General features: G+C 39.7%; 1 protein-coding gene across 2 annotated transcripts in view; it reads left to right on the top strand.

The window, feature by feature from the left end:
• PIEZO2 (piezo type mechanosensitive ion channel component 2) overlaps positions 1-27189 on the top strand; it is a 490353-nt gene that overhangs the window by 341781 nt on the left and 121383 nt on the right. For both annotated transcript variants that reach the window (XM_037806169.1, XM_037806170.1), the window contains exons 8-13: positions 10254-10416; positions 13277-13396; positions 16610-16648; positions 17462-17597; positions 20246-20391; positions 23631-23861. In XM_037806169.1, the coding sequence (XP_037662097.1) occupies positions 10254-10416; positions 13277-13396; positions 16610-16648; positions 17462-17597; positions 20246-20391; positions 23631-23861 (835 nt within the window). The remainder of the gene's footprint in view (positions 1-10253; positions 10417-13276; positions 13397-16609; positions 16649-17461; positions 17598-20245; positions 20392-23630; positions 23862-27189) is intronic.

The raw sequence follows: 27189 nt of genomic DNA on the forward strand, positions 1-27189 counted from the left end.
AATGGACCTGCCTTCTTTCCATAATCAAGCAGAGAACTGGATAACATATATGAAACAACTTTTTCAGACAGTAGCCAACCTGCAGTACAGGATTATGATATCTGAAAGAAGAGAAACAAGCTAGATGAGCTTCATTACGACTTCATCTTTTTATTATCTGGTAGCATTTACCGCACCTGTTACAGGAAAGGAAACTCAGCAGAGCATGGTTGCCTTTCTGAATTTGGGGAGGCTGACAGGGCTGAAATTTTTGGCACAGAATAAAAAGAGGAAGAGATTAGGCAGAGAAAGAGCTCCAGAAATCTACATGAGGCCTCCCAGAGACCTAACCCATATCCTAAGCTGTGCATGCTTACAGTGAAACTCAGTGAGGCCAGGTAAAGAGAAACTACTGGGGAAAGAATAAATATTGAGGAACTGTAGCTGAACAACTCCTGGATCTCACATAGGGCTGGCAAATATTTTAATTCTGGCCAGAGTGGAGGGACCCTCGGGCTTCAGGAGAAAACCCAGAAAGGTAATTCTTTAGCAGTTGGACTAAACTAGTCATAATGTAAAGGCTACTCCAGACCTACCTTAAGAAAACTTAAAACCAAGCCTAATAAGATAAAGCTGACCCATAAGTCTGCATGCCAAAACAAAACTCAACAACAAAATCCAGACACTCAGTAATACAAAAAAAATCACTATGTCCAGTATCCAATCAAAAATTACTAGGCATATGATGAAGCAAGAGAGAAATCAATCAATAAAAAGTGATTCAGAAATAACAGAGACATTCTAGCACAGCTCTTTTGAATATTTTCAAGTTTACATGAAAACAGGAACATAATAAAGACAGAAATTGAAACTATAAAAAATAATCAAATGGAACTAATAGAGCTAAAAATTACCATACCTGAAATGAAAAACTGCTTGAGTGGGCTTAAGAGCAGATTAGACACCACAGAAGAAACAATCAGTGAACTTGAAGCTAGGGTGATAGTTGTTATCCAAATTGAAGAACAGAGAGGCAAGGGACTGGGGGGATAAAAACAGAACTGTAATGACCTGTAAGACAACATAAAGAGGTTTAACATAAGCCTAAGCAGGGGCTTACAAAGGTGTGCACAGGAAAACTATTTAAGAAATAATGTCAAAACATTTTCTGAATTTGATGAAGAATATTAAAACATAGAATCAAGAAGCTTAATGAACTGTTATCTCAACAAACTTAAAGAATCCCACCTAGGCATAAAATAATTCAATTTTTGAATACCAGTGACAGAGAAATTATTAAAAGCAGCTGAATAAAAAGACACATTGAGTACAAGGAAACAATAAAAAGAATTATCACAGACTTCTCACTGGAAACAATACAAGTCAAAAGAAAATGGGACAATACCTTTAAAGGAGAAAAAACAAAACTTCTCAACCTATAATTCTATATTTTATGAAACCATCCTGTAATGGTTTGAAGCTTTATAGACCCCAGAAGATGAGGTTCTTAAAATCTAATCCATTCCTGTGGGTGTAGACCTATTGTGGGTGGGACCTTTAGATTAGGTTATTTCGGTTGAGGCCTGCCCCAGGTGGATCTTAATCCTCTTACTGGAATTCGTTATAAGAGGCTGAAATACAGAGAGAAAGACACAGAAGCCCAGAAAGAAAGCCACAGATGGTGCAGCCAGAAGCTGAAAGCAACGAAACTCAGGAGAGAAGAAACAGCTGACACCACCATGTGCCTTGCCATGTGACAGAGGAGGCCAGCGTTGTCTGTCACCTGTGATTTGGGTGTTTTCACAGCCTCAAAACTGTAAGCTTATAAGCTAATAAATCCCCATTATTAAAAGCCAGCCCATTTCTGGTATATTGCATTTTTTGGCAGCTTTACCTAACCAAAACCAAAAATATTTTTTAAAAATGAAGATGAAATAAAGATATTTTTAGTCAAAGGAAAACAGAGAGAATTTGGCACTAGCAGATCTGCACCACACTAAACATTAAAGCAAAGTGATTCCAGGTAAAAACTTGGATGTACAAATAAAAGTCCCTGAAATGAGATTTGCCTCTTCTCTACCTCTAAATGAAGTTTTTTGAATATGTTAAGTCTGAATCTGCAGCAGTTATCTTGTGACCTTGAGAGAAAAAACTAAAATGAAATCCAAAATGCACTGATAACAATAGAAGGGAAAACGTTCTATGAATGTTAAATAGTGATGGAGCAGTTGAAGTCAAAATATGACCAAAGAAACAGATGATTTCAATTCATCTCATGGTTTTTGAAATGCATTTGTTACACCTATGACCTCAGTCTATTTCTTTGGATCTACAGGACTGCTCTAAAATCTTCAATTCTTGATCAATAGCTCAAATTACTCATTGTAGAAATTATTATTAAGCATATGCCTAGGGCCATAATAATTCTGAGCCTGGGTCATCTTCAGAAAACTGTTGTAGGTACTAAAAAGCTGCCAAAAAAATACAATTTGGGCTCTTAAAGAGTTTACATCCTATTTGAGACACAGGACATAGGCATATAAAGAGAATACTAATAATGTAAGACATTATGATTTGGGGTTAAAAGAAAAATATAGATATTAATAACACCAAAATATCAACCAGCCACAGTGGATGAAGATGGGTCTGGAGAAAGGAAAGGAATCAACTTGGCAGAGATCAAAGCAAAGGGTCATTTGAGACAATGGACAAGAAAGTTCCTCTCAGAGAGAACCAGACAAGTCAAAGCATGAGGCTTTCTCATCTGCCAGAGAAGTCTTCCAAATTCGTATCTAGCAGAATTTGAAATAAGTGCCCCCCCCCACGCCCCCACTCCAATTGCTGTGGTGTTTCCCACACTCCCTGTTTCTAAATGAGAACTGTTGCTGCAGTTATTAAATGTTACTATTACACTGAAAAATATGGGGTGAAACTTTGTGGACCAAAAGGAGCTGCATTCTGAACTGTTAGAAACAACCAAGCATCTCCTCGAGTCCCTGATTTTTCAGGAAGTTGTATAACCAGGTGGAATTATGGACTTATTTTCCTCAGGGAGGAAAGACTGTGTTCTATGTGGGAAGAAAGTACAGAAGTATTTAGATTATCCACTGAGTGTACCACTAAGAGACTGCTCTCCATTTGTTCCTCATTAACAGAATTTCCAAATATTAACAAGGTACATAGCTGCCCAAACAAAAAATACAACATTCCAGTCTGAAGTAGCTATATCTATGTTTTTAGGTGAAAGAGAAATTAGCAGCTATTTTGTTAGAAAATAAACTTGGGGACCATCTAGCTTGCAACCCCAAACTGTATTTTACGTAGGACAGTTCCAAACTCCAGTTGAATGGACATGAGAAGAATTTCAAAAGTTTTATGCCTATCATTTCTAATCCTCACAATATCTCCTTGTGGTACATATTTTCTAGCCTCATTTACCAAATGGGGAGATTGAGGCTTAGGAAGATTAAATACCACATTCAATGCCACAAAACTAATAATATAGGCAACAATTTAATCTGTATTTGGATTTCTGTTCTTTCCATTTAACCCAACAGACTCTGATTTTCACAAGTTTCTTGTGATTTCATCCCAGGCAATTTAATTCAAGAGACATGTTTGGAAATCAAAATATTAAATAGAATCTATGCCATTTGTTTATTCATCATTCTTTTAACCTTTAAAAATAAAACCCATGATTTTTTACCATTAGATTTGTTGTCAAAGGCTAGGTGGTGATTTTTTTTTCCACAATCAGTTCCACAAGCTTCTTGGTGGTACTCATATTTGCTTTAAAAGTTAAATCACCAAGGGCCTTCTATGGGCAGCTGCACTTGCTGCTAGTTTACACCTTCAAACACAATTAATCCTAAAGCCCATACACATTCCTCTGAACCACGGCTTGCCTCCAGAAATGGGGCCTCACTCTACACTCTTTGGAGGCTGCTTGCGAGATTCAGGGAGCTGTGAAATGGTTTGTTACTGGACACTCAACTGAGTCACAAGTCCTTCTAACTGGTCAGTGATAAGGGTGGCTGATTCCATTAGCTTCTGTTTTATGAACTTCTGAAAGATGCAACACGGAAATTCCCTGCAAAGAGTCTTGGGTCTTTTGGAGTCTGTTGCCAACCCACTTTCCAGGAAAATGGTATGAGAGTAAAAATCACAGAGCTCTGGCAGCTCAAGAATATCCCTCTCAATTTACCTGAGCTGAGTGTTGTCAGGCCTCATCTCTTTTGAGCCTGGTTTCTGGTCTAGAGCCGGTGTTTTGCTCTCAAACTTCCTTGAGAAATAGCTGCTCTCCTGCACTGCTTCCTCTTCATTTCTCCCTTCCATTTCATCTCCCATTTCTTTCAATTAGTTAAAGGGTCTGAGGTTAAAAATGAGAAGATTGCTAAAAGATGTTTCCTCTCGAGAATTATCTGTTCCAAAATAATTATTTTACCCCAGTTGGAAAGAATATATTTCCTGGCTTCATAAGAGGATTTAAAACCTGCCTTAGACTCTCATCAACCTAATCGTTTATTCATGCATTCCAGTCAGCTAGTGCTTATTTAATTGAAAACCAGGCCTCCCTGTATTACTATGAAAAGGCTGGATCGTAAAGAACTCTGAGCTCTTGAGAAGAAAGGCTAAATTAAAAGCGTGGTGTCATTCGCCATGCTACGTATTTCTTGCAAATGTCTGGGTTCCTGTATGACAAGAGGCAGAGCAGATGTGGTCTGCAGAGGACTTGGAAACAGGTGGAGATTTTGTAAATCTGCCAACATGTGCAAGAAGAAACAAATGTCCTGCCAAATCATCATCACCATCTATGTTGTCAGATGTTGTGAGTGCTTCAGGGAGGGAGGACAAAGTGGAAATCAAGCTCTCTGTGGAAGGTGGAGAGGCTTCTACAGCGAGTGCAGAGCCTGGAGAATCAACTGCTCTCTGGAGCCTACAGAAGGAGGGTAATCAAATGTGATGAGAGAACGTTCTGGTTCCCGTGATGGGGTGTTGCATATAGTTCCTGAATTGCATTCATAAGTTCTTGAAGGAATCGCCCAGGCTGCTCCACATTTTTTTCCTGTTGGATATTTGATTCCTAATCATTTCCTACATATAAACTTGGATTTTCAGTTTGAAAAGAAATTGTCTTATTTCCTAACTGTATGCATTTATTTGTTGGTCCATCCAGTAAGTGAAGTTCAAAATTCTTGTTTGAAGCCTTGGAGAAAGCAAAAATGAGTACCTTCTTTTTGTGACCCAAAATAGACTTTAGGTAAATTAAAGTGGCTTTGCAGTGCCTTTGTTGCGCTCTTATTCTGTGTTCTTCTTTCCCAAACCAAGAGATTAAAATCATCAGTGTCGGAGTCCAGCCTGCAGCAGTGTGTCTCTAAATATTCCAGAATGTTCTTGTGTACCTGAAGTTCCTCCTCGCCCTTTCTTTCCTTCTTTCTCAAAAGTAGGACATTTGCCATTGTTTAGCTTCTACTCCTATCTAACCACAATCAACTACTGTAACTTAATGGCGTGGTATATTCTGATATTATTTAATTCAGTTAAATAAGCTTACTTATAAAGCCTGCTGTGTATTGGGAACCACCAGAAATACCAGTGTCAAGACACATACCTTGTTTTGAAAGAATTAAGATCAAACTGGGCAAAGAGAGAAGCATGTAAACTAACAATGATAGAATTACAAACTATAATTTAAAACACAGTTGTGGAAGACAAATTGATTGCAATTTGGGAAAACCTTAGATGCTTTCCCGGAGACGGTGGCATTGGAACTAGGCCTTGTGGGTGTCAAGGGTGTCCAACAAAACAAGGAAGAGGAAGAAGAAATCTAACCAAGAAGTGTTGGGAATTGGTTTTAGATTTTTGGTTTATAGTAACTATAAAAAATATCTGGACAAAAAATAAGAATGAAGAGGAATTGATGCTTGCAGCTAAAACTAGTTATGAATTAGCATAGGGTTGAGTGATTGCTCACAGAAGTTGTTCCTATAAAGCTGATGTCCTCCTCAGTGACCCCGACTATACTTTGGGATGGTTGTGCACACCTAGAAGGAGAGCACTGAGATGGGTATGTTGTATGATGCAGTTGGGAGTGGGGCTGGAGTTGTCCTGAGAGAAATCAGAGGGTCTGGGAAGCCCTGTGTGGTCTGCTGCCTTGGATTTGATTGTCAAGGAGTGGGAAAATCTCACCTGGGACATATGCCCTTACTTCTTCATCAGGTGACCCCAGAAAAGTCACGACTACCTGGAAACAACCCTAGTAAAACAAGGAATAGCAAGACTGAGGTCACAGAGCTGTCAGGTTAAACACCAAATAGTTCCATGTAACCAAAATTCTCAGTGTCTAGGAGAGTGAAGATGAGGTCAGGTGGTGGAGAAAGGCCTTGTGGGAATACTTTGCTTGGGGCTTTGGATTATTCTCCTAAAGTGGTGTTTGAGTAGGAAAGCAGCATGCTTACCTGAGTTTTATGAAGGTAACTGAGGGAATGGGCACAATGAAGTAGACAACTAGAAACCAGAGACCTGGGACCTTCCTTTGCATCACTGTTGTCCAAGAGGAGAACCTGTGCTACAGACAAGTGTACCAAAGGCTTGGTGTGTCCTCTGGGAGCCAGCCACCCCTCGGGAACCTGCCTCCAGGAATCTCTGCTAGGATAGGAAAGAGGTTGTTAGGTCTTAAGCCATTTAGCGTAAGATCTTCTTGAAAATGTCCTTTCTTGGTCCACATGCTTACATGCCCACACCAACCCCCAATTCTATTAAATGTCATGAAGAAGCCCAGTTCAGAAATGGTAAGTCACTTACCCAATAAGCCAGTGTATCTTATTGATAGATCTGGGCCTGGATCAGAGATAAACAAGGGGTATGCCAAAATGCATAGTAGAAGAAAGCTTTACTTTTCAGCTTTGAAACCAGCAGTCAATGGGAGTGCACTGCTCCATAGCTGTACCATTGTATACTTCTCAGGCAGAGAGAAAGTTCTATGGAGAGAATTCAGATAGTCATTTCAAATGTTTTTAGTGACTAGTAAATTTCAAAATATATACATATTTTTATGTAATTGGATTGAATGCTCGAAAATCTAAGTTCAGGGCCACCGTAAAGACATGAGCAGTCATTTGGGAATCATCAAAATAGAATGAAATTTGTAAATATCCAGTGATGCCTCAATAACTAAATAGAGTTTTGCTCTCACTATGTCCAATCTCTGAATCTCTTTAACCTGGCACCCCCACAACCTGACAACATCTCACCAGTTCTCCAGGGTTTTCTTCTATCTGCTCATCTGAGGCTTTTTGGACTAACTTCTTCAATACCCAGGGTTGTTCTAACCACCTACTTCTCCTAGTGCCCGTCCCAAATGCCCACAGGCAGAAAGGGTTTCCGGAACACCTGTGCTCACCAAACTAGTGTATCACATCAGCCCAGTTAGAGAGTGAGTTTCTGGAAGGCTGGCACTATTACATCACTTTTTGTTATGTCAAACATCAAGAAGCAATCCTGGACTCTAGGAGGTCTAAAATAAAGATGAAGTATTTTAAATAAAGGTGAATATTGCATAAAATCCTAAGACTGCAGTGCCAGAAGGAATATGAAACTTCAAAGTACAAATTTCCCATTTGATCTGGCAATTCTTTCTACAGAATCTAGCCTCTTAAAAAAAGAGAGAGAATCTTAGATCTTGCAATATTCACAATACTCTTTTAGAAAGAAACATCGTTATAAGGGACAGTAATCTGCCATCCTACAATTTCTAGCCATATTTGTTAGTTCTGTGCACTGGCAAAACAAAATAGACATCCAATTCTTCAGTATTCGTGTGGAAATGTGCAAAATTGGTTTGGAATAAGTTATTCTATAAAAGGTAAAGCATGCCCTCCCTCTCCCCGACTTGGGAAAGGATCCCCCAGATGAATGAGTCTTCCTGGCAACGTGGGACATGGATTCCAGGAATGAGCCTAACCCTGGCATTGAGGGTTTGAGAATGCCTTTTTGACCAAAAGGGGGAAAAGAAAAGCAACAAATTAAGGTTTCAGTGGCTGGGAGAATTCAAATGGAGTCAAGAGGCTGTCCTGGAGGTTACTCCTATGTAAGCTTCACCTAAATATGTCAAATGACCACAGTATGATAAGCCCAAGTCAACAGTAGTCCCCAAAACCCTAAAGAATACCCAGATCCCTATCTGAGACTATAAAAGTTCCACTCACCAAGTTTATTCTTCAAAAACATAAATCCTTCTGGGAGCTCCTATGCCAGTTAAGTCCCCAAATCCAGAGGCAATGGCCTCTTCAAGAACATCAACCAGATGTGTCCCGTTATCCCATAATGCCGGCACCCCTTTTCAACATGAGCAAGTTAGGGTGGTCATTGCCTAGACATCCGTGAAGCTCAGGAAAGTGATTAAACTAGAGGAAGGTGTAGTAACAGACAAGATGGAATTTGACAATGGATTATGAATACTGAATCTCCATATAATTTTCTTTTTCTTAGTTGCTAGGGTATTAGAATAGCTAAAAGGAAAGAATTGAAATGGTGGAACTCTAACCCATAGAATCCTTTGAAATTTGTTCTATAGCTACTTGTTAAATTGTAATTTGAAAGCTATCACCTTTTTGTATATATGTTATATTAGACAATAAGGAAATAACTGAAACTATGGTACTGTAACTCATAACAACTTTGGAAATTTCCTGTATAACTACTTGTTAAATCATACTTTGAAAGATATTATCTCTATATGCATTACATTTCACAATAAGGAAATATGTGAAACTGTAACGCATCATATTCTTTGAAATTTGCTCTCTAACTACTTGTGAAATTGCAGTTGGAAAGTTTTTTACTTCTATGTATACATGTTATATATTCTACAATAAAAAAATGATTAAAGGGAAAAAAAGCATGGAGTGTTGATGCACTATTAAGTCTTTCAGGAGGCACATGGGTCAACTGTAGAGAAATAACTACTAAATTTTTGATGAGGTAAAAGAGGGGTTGTAAATTGACCTTGGATGAGGTCATTTCTAGCACATGTGCACAGTGTGAGGCCAGAAGAGGAAGTACTTGGTAGCTGAAAACCCATGGCTTAGCTTAATCCAAAAGATGATTAAACTCTTCTGATTTTAAATCTAAAAGCTTTCAGTTCTGTGTAATTGCCACAAGAAATTGACATTTTAATGAGGACTTCATAAGGTTTTCCAGAACATTCCACCATTCTAAATGGAACATAACTCTGTTTGCACTCAGAAATTTTTCCTTTTAAATGCTAACAACAAAAATCTGCCTGGTCTTCGATGAAAAGATTTATAATAAGAGGAAGTTCTAGTATAACTTTTTTCCTGAAAAAAAAAAAAAAAAAACAAAGTTAATTTGATTTCAGTTTAGCCTACTTTAAAAATCTGTGTTCAGCAATTAGTGCTGCACTTGTTTCATGAAAATAAACTAATCATACTAAGAAGTGTTAGGAGTGAAGAAGATGGAGTTTTTGAGGATCTTTCGACTGAAGGAAGACTATAACACAAAGGCTAAAGGAAATTCCCAAATAATGGACACAAAAACAGAAATATATGCAACTCAGCATATACAGGTTTATTCACTTAGTAGAGTCCTTTCTTAGAAAAACTTGGTATGAAACGAATTTTAAATGGATCATATTTTTACACTATTTCTATGATATAATCAGTTATATTCTGACTATATAGTAGAAATTAACATGAAAAATAAACCATTACAAGATTTAACAAGCCTCATAAAGTCATATTTCTAAGTAAATGGTCATCAGTTATAAAGCACTGAAAAAATCAAATTGCCCACAAACAAAATTACTGATAGAAATATATCTTACAGAAACTCCAGTTTATAATGTCTGGCAGTTATGGCTATATTATAGAACGGTGTCCAATTTCCATATTTGCCCAATAATATCAACACTAGCTGATGAGCTAATGCTTAGTCTTGCCGAAAACAAAATATTTGCTCATTTACCTGGACTTAGCAACATGTCTTCCATTCACTTGGCATTTCAATGATGCAGAGTTTTAATAGGACTGATTGAACACTAAGACGTAAATTTCTAATAGATATGCAAATATTTAATGTTAGCCATATTTTGAACCAACATAAAGATCAACCAGCTAATGTTGGCCTCAAGCATATACGTATATATCTATATAATATATGTTGAATGAATATATTAAAACAAGGTGCTTTTATTCTGTGTTGGGAGCAAATAATTTATTGCATCTTTTTACTGTTTTTTCTTTATTTTTAAACAGGTTGTTTGGCATCAAATCGGTAATTCAGACTGATTGCTCCAGTACTTGGAAGATAGTAGTCAATCCAGAGCTGTCCTGGTACCATCACGCCAACCCCATCCTTCTGCTGGTGATGTACTACACGCTGGCCACGCTGATCCGCATCTGGCTTCAGGAGCCCCTTGTAAGGATCCAAAGGTTTTCATGCTCTTGTCTTTAAAGTAACCTGGAAACTCCAGGTGAAATGACTCATTTCGATCAATTGCCAGAGTCATCAGTTCTGTATTCAAATATAACTGTAGTGTTCTCTTTAGAGTGTTTTAATTCAGCCACGAGTATTAAGTGGACACAAACCCTAGCAAAATTAAGGCGATCATCTCTGCTAATGTCACTATAGGCTGCCAAAAGGGGTAGGTGGGAGGAGAATGAAAAGCTTGTGTTTTGTCGGTTTTGTCAGTTTTGTTGGTTTTCTGCAGGGATATTTGCACACACTATCTCATTTAATACACATAACTCTGAAGAACAGGTATTTCGCTAATCACCTTATAGATGAGGAAACAGGCTGGACAGATAAAGTCATCAGTCTGAAATTGCACATTTCCCAAAGGGTAGATTTCAGATTCAAATCCGTGTTTGTTTGACAGCAAAGCGAGGGTCTTGAGGACGACACAATCCCGTGATCCCAGGGGTTGGAGCTTGCCCATTCTTCTGCCATCCTCTGGGCAGCCACGCCAATGGCCGTTCCTGTGGCCTCCTGAGCATTTCTTTGAGCGAGATGGGATCAGGACAGGGTGGAAACCACCCCCATTCCATCTTCCTACATGATTTGGGGCTCATCATTCCATGGGAGGGTTAACAAGTACATGTCCCTTCAGATGGCTTCTCTCTTTCTACTCTCAGTGGCAGAAAACTCCGGTCAGCTCTTACTGCCTGCCCTAGCTGACTTTAATACACTCAGTTGTAAGGTATGTTATTGGGCTGGGACCAGGCAGGTATTGGAGAGGAGGGTTTCCCACCTTTTACCACCACCTGCAGGGGAAGGAGCCCACCCCAAGCAGCAGGAGAGCTGTGTCTCTGCTCCCTGGGTGGGATCTCTGCCCCTCCAGTTCCATCTCCATGGAATACCTTCAGCTCGAAACCCTGGAGTAGTTTCTTGTTTCCTCCTTTTCTGTCTTCACACCCACATCCAATGGGATGTGGCAAACATTCACTCATTCATCCACTCATTCATTCATTCACTCATTCAGTCAGTCAACAAATGTTTCTTGAAGGCCAGCTGTGTGTGGTACTCTATCTTAGGGAGAGAGCCAGTGACCACAACAGGCAAGGCCCCTGCTCAAAAGCATAGTGCATTCGACAGGAGAGAAAGCAGAAAGAACAAATTCAGACAGAAGCAGCAAAGCTGGGTGAGATGTCCCACCTGCCTCCATCCTTAGCTGAAGAAACGGGGTCTGAGCTGTCTCCCTGATGGGGTGCCCCTACCCCAATAAGCAGAGCCCATCCCTGCCGATTGTGTTCTCATATACCAGCTTTCCCTTTGGCCCACAGAAAGGAAGTGCCTAGTAATGAGATGCTTTATACAATCAGTAGGAGTCCCAATCCTCTTGTGTTGCATTCTTCTCCATTTCTCTCCCAAAATTTGAGTGTACCAGCAAAATCCTTTGAAGTGTTCGTTATGCTCTTTCTCTACCAGCACACGTATAAATACATATACGTGCATGCACACAACACACACATAGACACACAAATACATACATAAGGAATTAAAATATATGGTGGGAACTGTTCCTGAATAGTGTCTCACAAATAATGGGAATGACTTTGAAGTGCTCAAGTTAATAAAAGTTCCCAGTGCTTTTAGTTTTTCCATGAAATCTCATGTCATTTCTCAAATAACGTGGGGCTTGAATATAGGGTGAAGGCTAAGCCATGACCTCTTAGGCCCATGAGACATTCGGCATCCTCAGCAGTGGGCTGTCCAGGAAGCAGAGGAGGAAAGAGAAAGCCAGGAAGACAGACCAGGCTACCAGCCATATGGTTAACAGCAATATGACAAATCCCAACATCTGGAGGGGATAGTGGAGAATAGAGCTTAATTCAGGGAGGGCCAACATTGCTGATGGTCTTTATTCAAGTGGGCTGGGGCAGAAGTGTGATCTCATGGAGGCAATGCTGGGAGACAGATAGGTGAAGACATCCCAGTCCAGATGACCAGGCACGTTTAATGAAAAAATGTCAGCCACCGAATATAAGCACTGAGACACAGGTCCATCAGAGAGAGAGAAGGAGCCACTAAGAGTGAAATATACTCCATGGGCCTTCACCCAGCCAGTGTGACTTCCCACCCAAGGAAGTGAGTTCTTCCTGCCTTACCTTGGCTTACTGAGAATTGGGAAGCAAAAACAATTCCGCTCCCTCCACGCCAATGTCAAGGATCATTCACTGCCCTTTTCTCTGGGACACCCAGATTGGGAAGCCATCTAAAGCACCTGAGACCATTCTGTTCTTTATGCTCCATCTTCAGCATCTCTCCTAGACCACAGATCAAATCCAATTGGCTAATGTCTCATTCGGCAAGAGAAGTTTTGTAGAGTACGTATGCTCTTGCTTCATATTATAGGTGAGCTCTAAATGATCCTGCCTTTAATCCATTTCTTCATAAGTTAAGATTGCCATCGGCTAGGTTACAAGTGTAAATACACTTTTTTTGAAAGCCTTCCTCCAAAATTATTTGCATAGCTGCTTTCTAATGCAGTGTAGCATACATGCTGAGAAACTGTTGATTTTTAACAGTAGAGCATATTTCTGCAATTTGTGGGGTTAAATGGGAAATGGAACATTTAAAATTGATCTGCTTACCAAGTACAGGGCAGCATTTGCATCACTTCTAAAGTGTCTTGAGAAAGCCCCATAAATTTATACATTAACTTGAAAGCATAATCACAGCCAGGCAAAAGTGAAACACTGAATCCTGGTGCCCCCAGGCTGCTAAGGGAGCTGCTCTGGGAAGCAGAGCTGGTCCTCTGGGTAATTCTGTGTTTCAGGTACAGGAGGAGGGGGCCAAGGAAGAAGACAGAGCCTTGGCTTGTAGCCCCATCCAAATAACGGCCGAGAGGAGGCGCAGCCTGTGGTATGCAGCCCATTACCCAACCGACGAGAGAAAAGTAAGGCACAAAGAAGGGAATCTACACTTCCTAAATTCGTTTTCCATTTCCAAGGTATTTTATTGTTGACTCTGAGCCATATAATCCCATATAACAAATTCTGGTAGCTCACAGTTTCTATAAAGAGCCTGATTTGGCAGTCTTAGTAGTAGACAACTCTGTCTAAAGGAAACACCACAGTTCCATCATACACTATGAAAACACAATTCTCTATTTCAAAGCTTTCTACTGAATTCTCTTAAACCTAAAAATAATTTTTTGATTAAAAAAAAGATTAGTATTTGAAACAAATAAACAAAAAAGGAGAAAGCACATTCATCTGTTAGCACAGTGTTGAAATACAATGCACTCTATTGGGTAGGCAGCCATGATAATAAGCCATGGAACTACTAAAAGAAGACCAAGCAATCTCCATGAACATGACAAAGTTATCTCCCATGATACTTTGAGGCAATGGTGCGTATTGAAAAGGAAAAGTGAGTCATACTTGGGTAATTATTCATATAACCTCATGCTCGTTTATTCACCATTTTGAACTCAGCTCAGTCAGTGATACAGTGACTGACTAAAATCCTTCTCTATTTATAATGTCTTTAAGAGAAATACTTTCATAATTATTGTATGGAGCCAGCATTTTGCTTCCCCGTGTTTTGGAGAATTCAGTAGATTTTCTGAATTATTTGGTGACAGGTGACACATGCTCATTCTAAGCACGTCTATCCTGTGCTGACAGAGGGTTGATGAATAAGCTGAGGTGGTGAGCTGACAGCAGTGATGAAGAGATAGGGTGCTCCAAGCTCTCTGAGGAGTTTCGGGGACCCTTATCTCACCATGTGTTAGGGATTAAATCATGTCCTCCACAAAGACATGTTCAGGGTCTACCCCCCCATCCTGTGGGTGTGAGCTCATTTGTAAATAGGATCTTTGAATATGTTGTTATCAGTTAAGATGTGGACAAACTGAATGAGGGCAAACCTTAACCCAACATGGCTGAAGTTCTTATACGCAAAGGAAATTGAACATGGAAGAAGCCAGAAGTCAGAAGAAGCCATAGAATGAAGCAGACCACCATGAGACAGAGGCAGAGGGGCAAGGCAACACCCCCCCCCACCCCGTCCCCCAAGGATCACCAGCAAGCCAGCACCAGAAGGCTACAGACTTACAGACTCAGAAGAAAGCCCAGCCTGTCGAGACCTTGATTTTGGAGTTTTAGCCTTCAAAACCATGAGACAATAAATTCCCATAGTTTAAGCCAGCCCATTCTGTGGTATTTGTCATAGCAGCCCTGGCAAACTGAGACTCCACATTTCTGATTATCTTGCCTATTTCACTAAAGGAAAGACACAGAGAGAGGATAGCCCAGCAGTGCTCAAGGTATGGTCAGTGAACCTCTGGAGTTTCCAGAGACCCTTGCAGGAAAATCTATAAGCTCAAAACTACTTCCATAATAATAGTAAGATATTATTTGCCTTTTATTGCTGTGTTTACATTTGCCTTGATGGTATAATGCAGTGGTGAGAGAAGATTGCTAGTGCTTTGGCAAGAATTAAGGCAGTGGCACCAAAGTGTTCAGTGGTGACACTGACACACCCTTGGAAAAAAAAAAAATGTAAGTTTAGAATATCCTTGATGAACCAGAAATAGTTATTACTTTTATTAGGTCTCAACCTTGAGTACATGCCATTTTAATACCCTGAGTGACAAATGGGAAGTTTACATGAAGTGCTACCTGAGCAGGTAAGATGCCTGCCTCGGTGAGGATGGTCCCTTAAGCTCAACAAGCTGTGTCTCCCACAGCATGCTGTTGCGACAAATGATGGTTATTCAGCATTTGGGTATTTGGCAGACATTTACTTGAAAAGAAATGAAGCACAACTGTCATTTCAAGGAAAACACCTGACAGCATTTATTGCCAATGATAAAATTCAAGCTTTGGAGTAAAGATTAGAATTTTGGAAGATTGTATCCACCACTGTAAACTTGAAAACTTCCCAATATTTAAGGATGAATTTGATGGGATTGGTGGTGATTTTAACAAATGTGCATTGTGTAATGAGGGGTATCAGTTTTTGATGGAGCTGCCCAACTCAGTAAACCAACAGTTTCAAAATCAGCAATGGATCATATTGCAAAATGTGGTCAAAAGATCCACACAAGGCACATGCTATGTGCTGTGTGAGTGGGTTTTAATGTAACAGCCATAGGAACATGGTTTCAGATTCCACATTGCAACTAGTCTCCAAGACACAATCACTGGTCGAGTTTTGTGTGGTATCAGAAAAGACTGCCCACAATTTCTGCATAGGCTGTTAAACTATTACTTCCTTTTCCAACCATATATCTCTGTGCCAGATTTTTTTTGTAGACATCAACCAAAAAAACATATCACAACAGATTGAATGCAGAAACAGATAGGAGAATCCATCTGTCTTCCGTTAAGCCAGACATTAGAGACGTTTGCAAAAATTTAAAATAATGCCTCTCTTTTCACTATTTTTTGACAAATATGGGCTGTTTGAATAAATTTATTTATGTTAACACATAATGGGTTATTGTTATTTTAAATGAACTAAAATATTTTTAAATGCTTTGGTTTTAATTTCTAGGATGGTAGCTGTTGATAAAACCCACATAAACAAAAACTCTGTGGGATCCTCGATGATTTTTAAGAATGTAAAGGAGCCCTTAGATGAAAAATTTGAGAACCATTGGCTACCTAAGCACAGCAAATGCTTATTATTTGGGGAAGACATGTGGCACTAACATAGTTAAATAGCACAGTCATATAATAATTATTTTGTTGGAGACATTTTGGAAATCTTAAAAATAATCTTGAACCTCACTACAAATCTGTTTTCTTTAGTGTGAAAATTTCATTTCTTGAAAAGAATTTTGCAGATGGTTAAAAGTTTCTAGGAGTATAAAACCAGCTTATTCTTTTAGAACAAAACAAATTTTGTAGTCAGGAGGTTATGGCTGCTGCTTTGTTGTTATAATTAAGAGTTAACAGCAGAAGCTGGAAAATTATAATAGCAACATATTATATCCAATTCAATCATTTTCTCCTCTGTATTTTGCATGGCAATCTTTAACAAATGAGCATCTGACTTGTTTAAGAGAATGGGTAACTGTTTAGTAAAACTTTATAGATATAAATAAACACCATGCTTTCAGCTTACATATTAACATGCTCTCCTGCATTGCTTTTTGCAGCTTTTGTCCATGACCCAAGACGACTACAAAGCATCTGATGTTAGTATATCATTAGAATTACCATGTGTACATGTGGTGGAAGTGACATAAAAGTGACACAAGTGGAATTAGCTCCTTTGAGTATATTTTAGTGATCTATAAAGCTTTCATAAGTTTTGAATAATTTTTTTTGCAGAAATTTCCTCTTATTTGTTGCTGGTAAAACACTAACATATAATACAAGATCATGTGTAATCACACAAAAATTAATTTAAACTTAAATAAAAAACCACCTTGGCGGGTTTCTTTTAGGCATTTTGCTCAGCAGATATGCCTGTTGCATAATTTGAATAGGAAGTCTTGCATGTCCAGGGACACACACATGTATATGTGTTAAGTCTTTATATATAAGTATATATGTATATATATGTGTGTATATGTCTATATATATATTGTGTGTGTGTGTGTATATCTCAAAAAGTGTAAAGTCAAAGAGACAGAGGGAAAAAAAAAAAAAACAGGCAACCATTCCTTAGCACACTCGGCGCTTACCTCGCGGGGCCAGGCCAAGACTCTCCATGGCTCTGAAGTCCCACCTGAGACCTGAAGAGGTTTACCTGAGTACCTGGGTGGAGCAGGCTGAGGTGTGGGGCCGGGAGGTGGGCTCCAGACAGAGGGCGCGTTGCGTGGTATTTAGCAGAATGTCACGAGCTCAGATTTACATTTTGGTGCCATCACTCGGTGGAGAATAGATTTGGAGAGCAGTGCACGCCGGTCATGTTGCTGAGATGTTTGGGGAACTGGGAAGGTAGGTGCAGCTGGGGTTCAGACCCCCTGCAGCCTCACCTGAGAGACTCCCCCTGCCCCCTACAGAGCCTGCTGGTGACCGGGAACTGCACCCCCGTGGACTACCACACCCTCCACCCCAGCCTCCCCCTGGAGAATGGCCCCAAGGCCGACAGGTACTCCACCCCCCAGTACCGCTGGGAGCCCTCCGAGGGATCCACAGGTAATAAGCCCACCGGGCAGGTGCATGCCTCTCCATGCAGGCCCTCCCTCCCCTTCGGAAGCTTGGCCTATCCCTCTTTTATCCTGTATTTTTGTTTGTTTGATTTTGTTCTTTTTTGTAAACCCAGGTGTTATCTTCCATCATCACTCTGATTAAAACCAATTTCCTTAATTTCTGCATGTATTTTGCTGCAACATGGTGCTATTTGTCTTCTATCCTTGTAGCCAAAATAAGTGGCATAATCGGGGCAAAGTTTGAAAATAAAAGGTAAACAATGATTTTAAATGCCAGCTTATTTTTAGTGTTACATCTGTGTGCTTGCATGTACTTTAGTCTTTCTACAACTAGGGAGTGTAATTATTGTTAACAGTTTTGCTGGTTATTGCAGAAGTGTTTTAAGAAAGAGGTGTGTTTTTTTGGTTTTTTGTTTTGTTTTGTTTTTGCCTATTAGGAAAAAGGAGAGTCAGAACTTGTTCTAGTCCTTTCCTTTGGTTTTTTTTGTTGAAGGAACACAGACTATATTACTAGAGATGACAAATTAGTGGCCTGCAGCTAAGATCTTACCTTTGAACTTATTTTTCAGCCTGCACAGCATTTTTTTAGGAATTTAAATGTAGCCAGCATTTGAAAAGCTGCAGATCTGACCTAGAAATGGAAATTTCTGGGATCCCTGGAAGATTGTGAATATCTATCAACACTAGTCCCTTGTTTCTATAAGGCAGCAGTTAGCTCAACCTCTGTTGTCACTGCCCCACTGGGGAAATAAGAAATTGAGACCCAAAGGAACATGCCAATTCATAAAACAGAACTAGGTAGTTTATTGTTGATAAGGGAAAAAAAACAGAGCAGAATACGTGCACAGTGACTACACAAAACTGCAATGGATTTTTGTCTCTTTGAACATGGATGACACTAAAGTGACAGTTGTCTCTCATTTTCCTGCCTTTAGTAAACAGCCAGCAGCCATCCAGTTTGCATCATTAAGCTTTCTCCAGTGTCCTTTTTTCATTACTCTTCATCAGGCATATTCTGACTCTCTTCTTCCTCATCTTTTATCAGCACCTCCCACTCCTGCCCTTGATGGCACAACTACTTCACAATGCATCTAGTCAGATACACTTGCCAGCATTCCTCAGCAAGCTTAGAGGAAGCTCAGTTTCCCACACACACCCGCCCCACCTGAGAAGGCACCAGGGATCTTCAGGGAGCAGGACTCCACTAGTACTTGCCCAGTTCTGCTTCCTACGTACATGCGTTTTAGTTTGCAACCCAGGCTCAAAAGAAGGTTTTCCCTTACTGACCCTCTCCAGGAACTCCTATGATGTCATTCAAAGTGGAGCCTTTAAGTCCTCTGAATCAGAATCGCACAGGGCAGGGCCCGAGAATTAGCATTTGTGACTCTTACGCCCTCTAAAGTTTGAGACTTTTCAGCCACAACCTAGACATCTTTCTATTTACACATTATTTTCTGGAGAAGAGATAAGTGGAATTTTGACTGTTGACAAGGCAAACTGAAATACACTCAAATTATAGATTGAACTTTCAAAAGTAAAACAAAAGCAGGAATGTTATTTTTATTGGCTGTATATACCCAAGAAGTGTCACGATCCGCAACACCACTGTAAGTCCCACCAGATTCCATCTCTTCCTGACTCACCTTTCTCACATAAGCCCAGCCACAATGTTGGAGGAGTGGAGGTCAGAGGCTCTGACCCAGGAGTGGTGCAACCCCTTCCCCTGATTTTTCCATCCTCAGTATGACTTCTCTCCCTCTTTCCAGGACATAAGAGGAAATTGTGGCCTGCAGAGCTCACTCTGCCAGAGGGGTTGGTTGATTGGCTTTCTGGTTTCCTGCACTTTTGCTCTATCCATTCTCCATATACTCTTTGTATTCATTGTCTATTACCAAGCAACAATTACTCCCAAACTTAATGTCTTAAAACAATGTTTATTATCTCGCATTTTCAGCAGGTCAGGGAAGTGGCTGTGACTCAGCTGGGTTTCCCCAGCCCAGGGGCTCCCATGAGGCTGCTGCCAAGCTGTCAGCGGGGGCTGCAGTCTCATCCAAAGGCCTGCCTGGGGAGGGCTGTGCTCCCAGCACACTCAGGTGGCCACTGGCAGTTTATTGCTGGCTGCTCGGGAAGAGGCCTTGGCTCCTTTCACCTGGGCTTCTCCACAGGGCAGTTCACACCACCACAGCTGGCTTCCCTCAGAGTGAGCGAGGGGCAGGATGAGAATAGGCACCCAAGGGAAAAGCCACACTCTTTAACCTTATCTTGGCAATGACAGCCCTTCAGCTCTGAAATATTCGATTGGTTAGAAGCTGGTCACTGGTCCCATCCACACTTGGGGGGTGGGAGAGGGTCACACAAGGGCAAGAGCCCCTGGAAACGGGGACCACGGGTGCCACAGCCCCAATGCCTTCCACACCGTCTCAAACAGAAGTCTTCTGCCTGTGATTGCTAAGTGCTCAGTCCCACAGCACTTACCAGGCAGAACTTAATGGACTAAATTCTAAAGGGTTACATTAATTGGAAAACATTCCTGAAGTCTGAAATAAAAGGCAGTGTTAAAAGCTTACATGCGCTGCCCTGCTTGAGACATGTATGCAAAATGCACACATTTAAGGAAGGTATTTGTCCATCTAGAAAAGAAAGAAGAAGAGGACGAGAAAGAAGATTGTGGAGATGAACGGAGCCCCGAGGATAAAAGAAGCATTAAAGTTCATGCCATGGCCTCTGTGTTCCAGTTTATTATGAAACAGAGTTACATCTGTGCCCTTATCGCGATGATGGTAGGTGTGGGGGGTGACGGCAAGCTTGCTGGAGACCAACGCCACCACCCCACTGCCACAGGGGTGTCCTCTCCTGGCTGGCATGAGTGCCTTAAGCTCCCAGTGCCTTGGCAGAGGATGGTTGGTCATGGTAATTGTTCACAAGATTTCTATGTTATAGACTGTGCAACCATGTCCTCTTCAATTCTACTTCAGCTCCTTTTAAAGAGTAATACATTTCTCTCAAATTAACTTCTCATGTCAGACCATCCCTATTTTGCCAACTTAAGAGGGCATATTGGACTTTTTCTCAGAAGTATCAAGCATCTCTGAGATTAGCATAGGCTGTTTTTATTGCTTTCAGATAATGAGAGTTGCATGAACATCTTACCTTGAATTTGGGTGAGATTTTGTTCAATTGTAGCAGCAATAAATGTTCGCCAATATGGCCATCAGGCAGCCAGGGTCACCCAGAGCTTCTGCCAATTGTGAGCCCTTGATTTGTGCAAGTGCCTCCTCGCTTCTAGATCTATCTTCCATCTTCAGTGACTCAGCTTCAATAATAGTTGCATGGTCTATAGATGGTACATAAAAGAAGGTCTAAATTCTCCCCTTTAGGAAACAAACTCTATTGAGGAGCCCGATTTGATTTTGAGAAACCTAACACTCCTTTTAAAAAAAAAAAAATTCCAAATTCCATGGCTCATGTTGAGAACTTTTGGGCACCTTTGATGATAAGAAACAAAAAGTTCTAGAACTCGCAGGGCGGGGGAGGGGAGGACAAATACATAAACACATTCCCCAACACATTCAAAATGTTTCCCAAATTAACCTTTGTGTAGCTCAACTTCAGTCTCTGTAACTATCACAACTCCATCTGCAAGGAGTTTAAAATAAGAAAACGCCTCTAAATTAAAGCTGGTTCATTTGGGGATTGCCAACTCTATTCTTTAAATAAAATTAATTCTGCATATTTTTGTTTACTTCTTGACATAGTCTGCATACCAAACTCTACTTAAATTCTAGCCAATCTTTGATTTTTAAGTATTGAACTTTTATAAATACAATTTAAAATTCTGCTTCTGAACTCTAAAGAGCATACACTTTTTTTTCTCTTTAAGTCAGATAAGTTTTGACCTTTCTTTGTAAAGAAATACAGCTTAAAAAAAATTTAGCACACATTTTTCTCTTAATAGAAAAAAATCTATTGTATAAACAACATAATAGAGCAAATCCTTCATTATAAAAATATGTCCCTTTTCTGGTGCCATTGGTTGTTTTAACTGAGCCACGGGATTAGTGTTTTAAGAGTTCCTGCTTTCCCCGAAAGCTCCCCACTCTGTAGCAAACATTTTGTCACAGACAGGAACACAAGTCCTGAGGAGCCAAATTTGTCAGGATGATGTATGTGTTCAAAAATACCAAGTATGAGTATTCCAACCTGTCACACATCCTGAAATGGAGCATAGTAAACAAAATAATGCAGATTCTACTTCCCAAATACAATTGAAAAGCACAAGTAACTTACAGAAGAAAAAGAAAGGAAAATACATCTTCAAAACTTGGTTTCCTCCATCGTCCACTCTCACCCTTTCAAACAAGAATAGCGAATGGGGAAAAAAATCTGCTGGAAGCTTAATATCTGGAAAGATTATTGCCTGAATCACAAAAAATAGCAAAGTTATATCTGCATTTCACATTGGTGTACCTGCATTAAATGCATTATTTAATGCAAACACATTAAATGTTACCTAACTTTCCTTAAATACTCTAAGACATAATATTTCTCATGAAAATAATTCAGACTTGATAATGGTTGTCAGTTACTAACATTTTTAATAAAAACAATTTTAATTTTCAGTTTATAAATATCATGAATTTTAACTGACAATTTTAAATAACTCATTAAAAAGCTATTTAAAAGAGAGCTCTGTTTTAGAGCAAATTAATAAACTGCTAAGAGGAAATATTTATTTGTTGTAAGCTGGCTCGATTTATCTTAATACCTGTCTACTTTCCAGAAGTAAACAGACACATGAAACATTTCACAACTATTTCTTGAGCATTTGGGATATCAGGAATATGGTTGATTTCAACTAGCCCCAAATATATCTAGAAAATATTTTTAAAGGTCTTTTTTCTAAATTATACTAGCAGAACTAGGGTAAGAAGTTTTCTGAAGTTAAAAATTTATGAGCCTGATTTACAGATTGTTCTAGTAGCTGCAATTTGAGATGCATTTGTGATTCTTTGGAAGTTTAGTGTGAATGGAAGATTTATTGTTTTGACCAAAGGTGTGCAGGCTCTCTAGTATTTCTTTCACATAGCAGAAGCTGAAGCGAGGCTTTATATTACATTAACTCAGTGTTATTATTTTGGGTGTGCAGAAGCCTAGCACACCACTTTCTTGTGTAAATTTCCTAACTTATATCTTCTTTGATAGTCTACTGTGCACAATCTCCGAATCCCAACTTGTATGCCTAACCTAGTGTAAGAATCGGGAACTTCTTTCTATCAGCAACTTCCACAATAGCTTCTGCAACCAACTGCAAATACTGCTGTTTATCAGTTCACTTCTGACTCTTAACTAAACTGGAGTTAGACCACACTCTGCAGGTTCAGGGCAGGCTTCTACAAGATTGCCCGGCAGGCACCAGTCACAAATTTGGGGGCTCCGGGCCACTTGCGTTTTTGGCCAACTGTCTACAAATTCAGGGGTTCCCACCACCCCCTTGGATTTGATAATTCACTAGAATGACTCACTTGAAGTGCTCTACTTTCAAATACAGGTTTATACTGCTAGAAGTATACAAATATGAAGAAGTCCCAAGTTTTTATTATGCCACACCTAGAGATTCTGAGATTTTCCATTTCTCAACTCTAGTGTTGACACACTCTCACTTATCACTCATACATAAGAGCTGACCCCAAGCCATTTTGGAAAAAGAGGGGGAGAATGAAATTGGAGTTGGTTTTAATACTATAAAGTCAGGTAAAAGCTGAAGAGATGAGGGGCTGGGGGGAAAGGACTTGGAATGAAAACTCCTGTACCTTTGACTGCATTCTCTAAAGAAAATCAAAAAGCAAGGTAACTCCCAGTAGAATCAGTGTTTCCCTCGTCTTCCTCTCCGTGACATGGGTTGGGGTCCTTCTCCAGAGATCCACCACGAGTCCCTCCTTGCCGTCCTCTGAATGTCATTGACCTTTCCTGTTCAGATGTCCTTGACCGTGGTCCTTTTCTCTTCCCTTCTCTCTTCAAGGCCTGGAGCATAACCTACCATAGCTGGTTGACTTTTGTGTTATTGATTTGGTCCTGTACCCTTTGGATGATCCGCAACAGAAGAAAATATGCCATGATCAGTTCTCCGTTCATGGTTGTTTATGGAAACCTCTTGCTGATATTACAGTATATATGGAGTTTTGAACTTCCTGAAATTAAAAAGGTCCCAGGATTTTTAGAAAAGAAAGACCCCGGAGAACTTGCCTCAAAGGTAAGTCACTAGGAAAACAAGAAAACAAAACAATGGTACAAAACCACGATAATCATAATCACAATCTCCAAGCAAAAACTTAAAAAACTCTATATTCTCAATATTAACTGTTTTTCAAAAATGAACAGATATGAAACTGTAATAAGTCATTTACATTGCATACAGGTCTCAATAATTTAAATGGGAACAGATATTATACCATACTTTTAGATTTTATTTTAAAATGACAGTGCTTTACACTCAAAGAACAAAAGGTATTAGCCAGTATAAATTAGATGGGGAAATCAGAAAATACAATGTAAAAACATATCAAGGTGTTAAAGGACTTTCATTGATAGGTATCAATCTGTAAAGCATTCTTAGTATGTTGCTGTTATAGATAATCATTATATTGAATAAAAAATTTTTTCTCCAATGATGTCCTAAAAAACATTTTTACAACAAAAATAGAGGATAACAGTTGCATGCTTTTGTTCTTCTATTGATTACATGATATGCTTTCATCCATAGTTGTTTTATAATCTTCCATTACTCTTATATTTTCAAGGGCTATTTTAATAGAGTTTTGATTTCAGATTAGGTGCCCTGACTCTACTCCCTATTTTGTGACAAGGTGCAGAGTCCTTTGTGTCAATGACTTTAAGACAGTGAAAGCAGTTATCTGTACACATTGGATGAGTCTTGACATTTTTCTTCTCTAGGCACAGAGGGTCATTCATATCTCCAAAGGAGACCCCCACCCACAACACTGAAATCCACTTTTCCTGGGAGCAGCCACCTTCTTTACAGGTTACCAGACGCCCACACCCAAGGCCACCAGGCATAAATGGGGAACTGGGAGTCCAGATGGAGAGTTGGTCCTCATGTAGGAGGCTGTTGGGGTAGAGGAAAAAATCATAACAGACGAATGCTAATGGCATTTAGGGATTAGACCATAATTGCCTGTGTTTATGGGCCAAGCCAACTTCATTCATTCGTTTATTTATTCTTTCATCCAAAACTCCATTACCCACCCCCACTCCCCCACTTTCTCTCCCAAACCTTACTCCGTGCTGAAGTTAGAGCTCTGTCATTCATGAGTCACTTCATCTGACTTTCTTTTCTTTCATTCTCTCCCTCCTTCTCTTACCTCTTAAACACACTCACACATACATGCTCGGTGCACACACAAAAATTGGTGAGTTAGTCTTTTTCTTTAAGAGAAATTCAAAACCTTATCCTTTGACGGTGGAAATCTGTTACCACCTGACTTGAAATATCAGTGATGCCAACCACTGCATGCCAACCAACTAATTGAATTACCTCCTGACTAATTTTAAACTTTTGTTTGTCTGGGGGAAAATATTATTTGGGAAATAAATGTGCTACTCATTTATACACACACACACACCATGATTCTCGGGAAACTGGGGTCTGCATTTATTTTTAATGCACCCAGTAGCACAAAAAAATAAATGAATAAATAAATAAATAAATAAAAGGGGGAAAAAAAAAAAAGTACAAGACCTTGTCATAATAATTAACACTGACACAACTCCAGGCTCATAAAATCTCTATAGCAATGACATTATTCAAAACATGTTAGTTAAACACACACAGTGCTTGCAGAGTAACGTATGAGCTGCTGGGATAGAAAATGAGAGAAAGGATATGACCCAAGACCTCTAAGATCTGGACACCTCCTGCAGCCAGGCCTCGCCCTGGAGTGTCCTGAAGCTCCTGGAGTTCTCCGTCCCTGACTCCGTCACCTTCTCAACCGTCTTCGCCAAAACTTGGCTTTTAACTCACCTTTCCCAGGAAAAATTTCTGCCCCTAATCTCCCCTAACTGCATATGCATGAAGGAAACATGGATTTCCTTCCACTTTGCAGCTACAGTCCAACTCATTGCGGTTTCCAGAAGTTTAATGCCAGGTTTTCAGAAGTGTAGGCACTGTCATCTTACAGGCCTGATTTCCTTAGATCCTGGGCTTCTTTACCAAGACTTATTTGCATGACTGGTTTGTGTTCATGGATATTTATGGATATTTAAGTGGAAGTTACTCAAAGTGAAAAATTATCCATTCGTCTATTTTTTTTTTCATTTCTTTGGCAAATATCTACTTAAAGCCCACTATGAACCATAATGAACTAACACTTCACACCCACTAAGATGGCTGTAATACAAAAGAGTGGTAACAGCAAGTGTTGGAGAGGATCTGGGGGAACTGGAATCCTCACAGATTGCCGGTGCGAATGTCAAATGGTGCAGCTGCTTTGGAAAAGGGTTTGGCAGTTCTTCAAAATGTTTATCATAGAATTACCTAAGAGAGCTGAAAATATATGTGCATGCAGAAACTTGTACTGAATGTTTGTAGCAGCTTTGTTCATAATAGCCAAAAAGTAGAAATGATCCAGTGTCCATCAGCTGATTAATAGATAAATAAAATGTGGTACGTCCATATGATGAAATATCTTCAATTGTAAAAAGGAAAGAATTTCATATATGTTAGAACATGGGTTATTGTTGAAAGCATTATGTGAAGTGGAAGAAGCCAGTTGAAAGGACTACATATTGTATGATTACATTTATATGAAATGTCCACCATAGACAAATCTGCACTGACAAAAAGAAAATTAGTGCTTGTGTAGGGCTGGGGGTAGGGGTTTAAAGGGGGAAGATGACTTGAGGATGACTTTGGCTTGGGGTTCCTTTCTAGGGAGACAAAAATGTTCTAAAATTGATTGTGGTGGTGGTTGTACAACTCTGTGAATATACTGGGACTCATTGAATTGTGCTTTTTAAATGGATGAATTGTATGGTGGGTGAATTATATCTCAATAAAACTGTCTCTCTCTCTCTCTCTCTCTCTCTCTCTCACACACACACACACACACACACACACAAATACAAAGCTGCTAATGTCAGGTACTGCATTCTCTAAAGAATGGAACCCCCTGAAATTGTAAATTTTCTTCCTAGCCTTCAAGAAAACGTTCGGTTCAAAAGGGTGGAACTATTCTTTATTCCATTTTGGAAGACTGATGGGAATAATAAGGGACTCTATTTTCTGCGATGAAATTTTCTTTTTCCATCTGTATAATTCTTTAAAATCAGTAACATTGCAGAGTCAAATGAGTAGTATCCAAGAAGTATATTCTTCTTTCTAAAATTGTAATGATGTTGGGGTCAGAAGAGGAAATCAATCTAGGACAAGTGCCTTGAGTGAGACCAAATTGATTTCCTGCCCAGATGGAAGTCGTCTGGACTCCCAGTAACTCTTTCTCCGGGTCTTTGCCGGTGCTGAGTGTCCTTCTGGCACCCAGTAGAGGCATCCTGTCACCTTAGGA

Source organism: Choloepus didactylus, chromosome 16 (assembly GCF_015220235.1).
Source record: "Choloepus didactylus isolate mChoDid1 chromosome 16, mChoDid1.pri, whole genome shotgun sequence".
In the NCBI taxonomy this organism is placed as follows: Eukaryota; Metazoa; Chordata; class Mammalia; order Pilosa; family Megalonychidae; genus Choloepus; species Choloepus didactylus.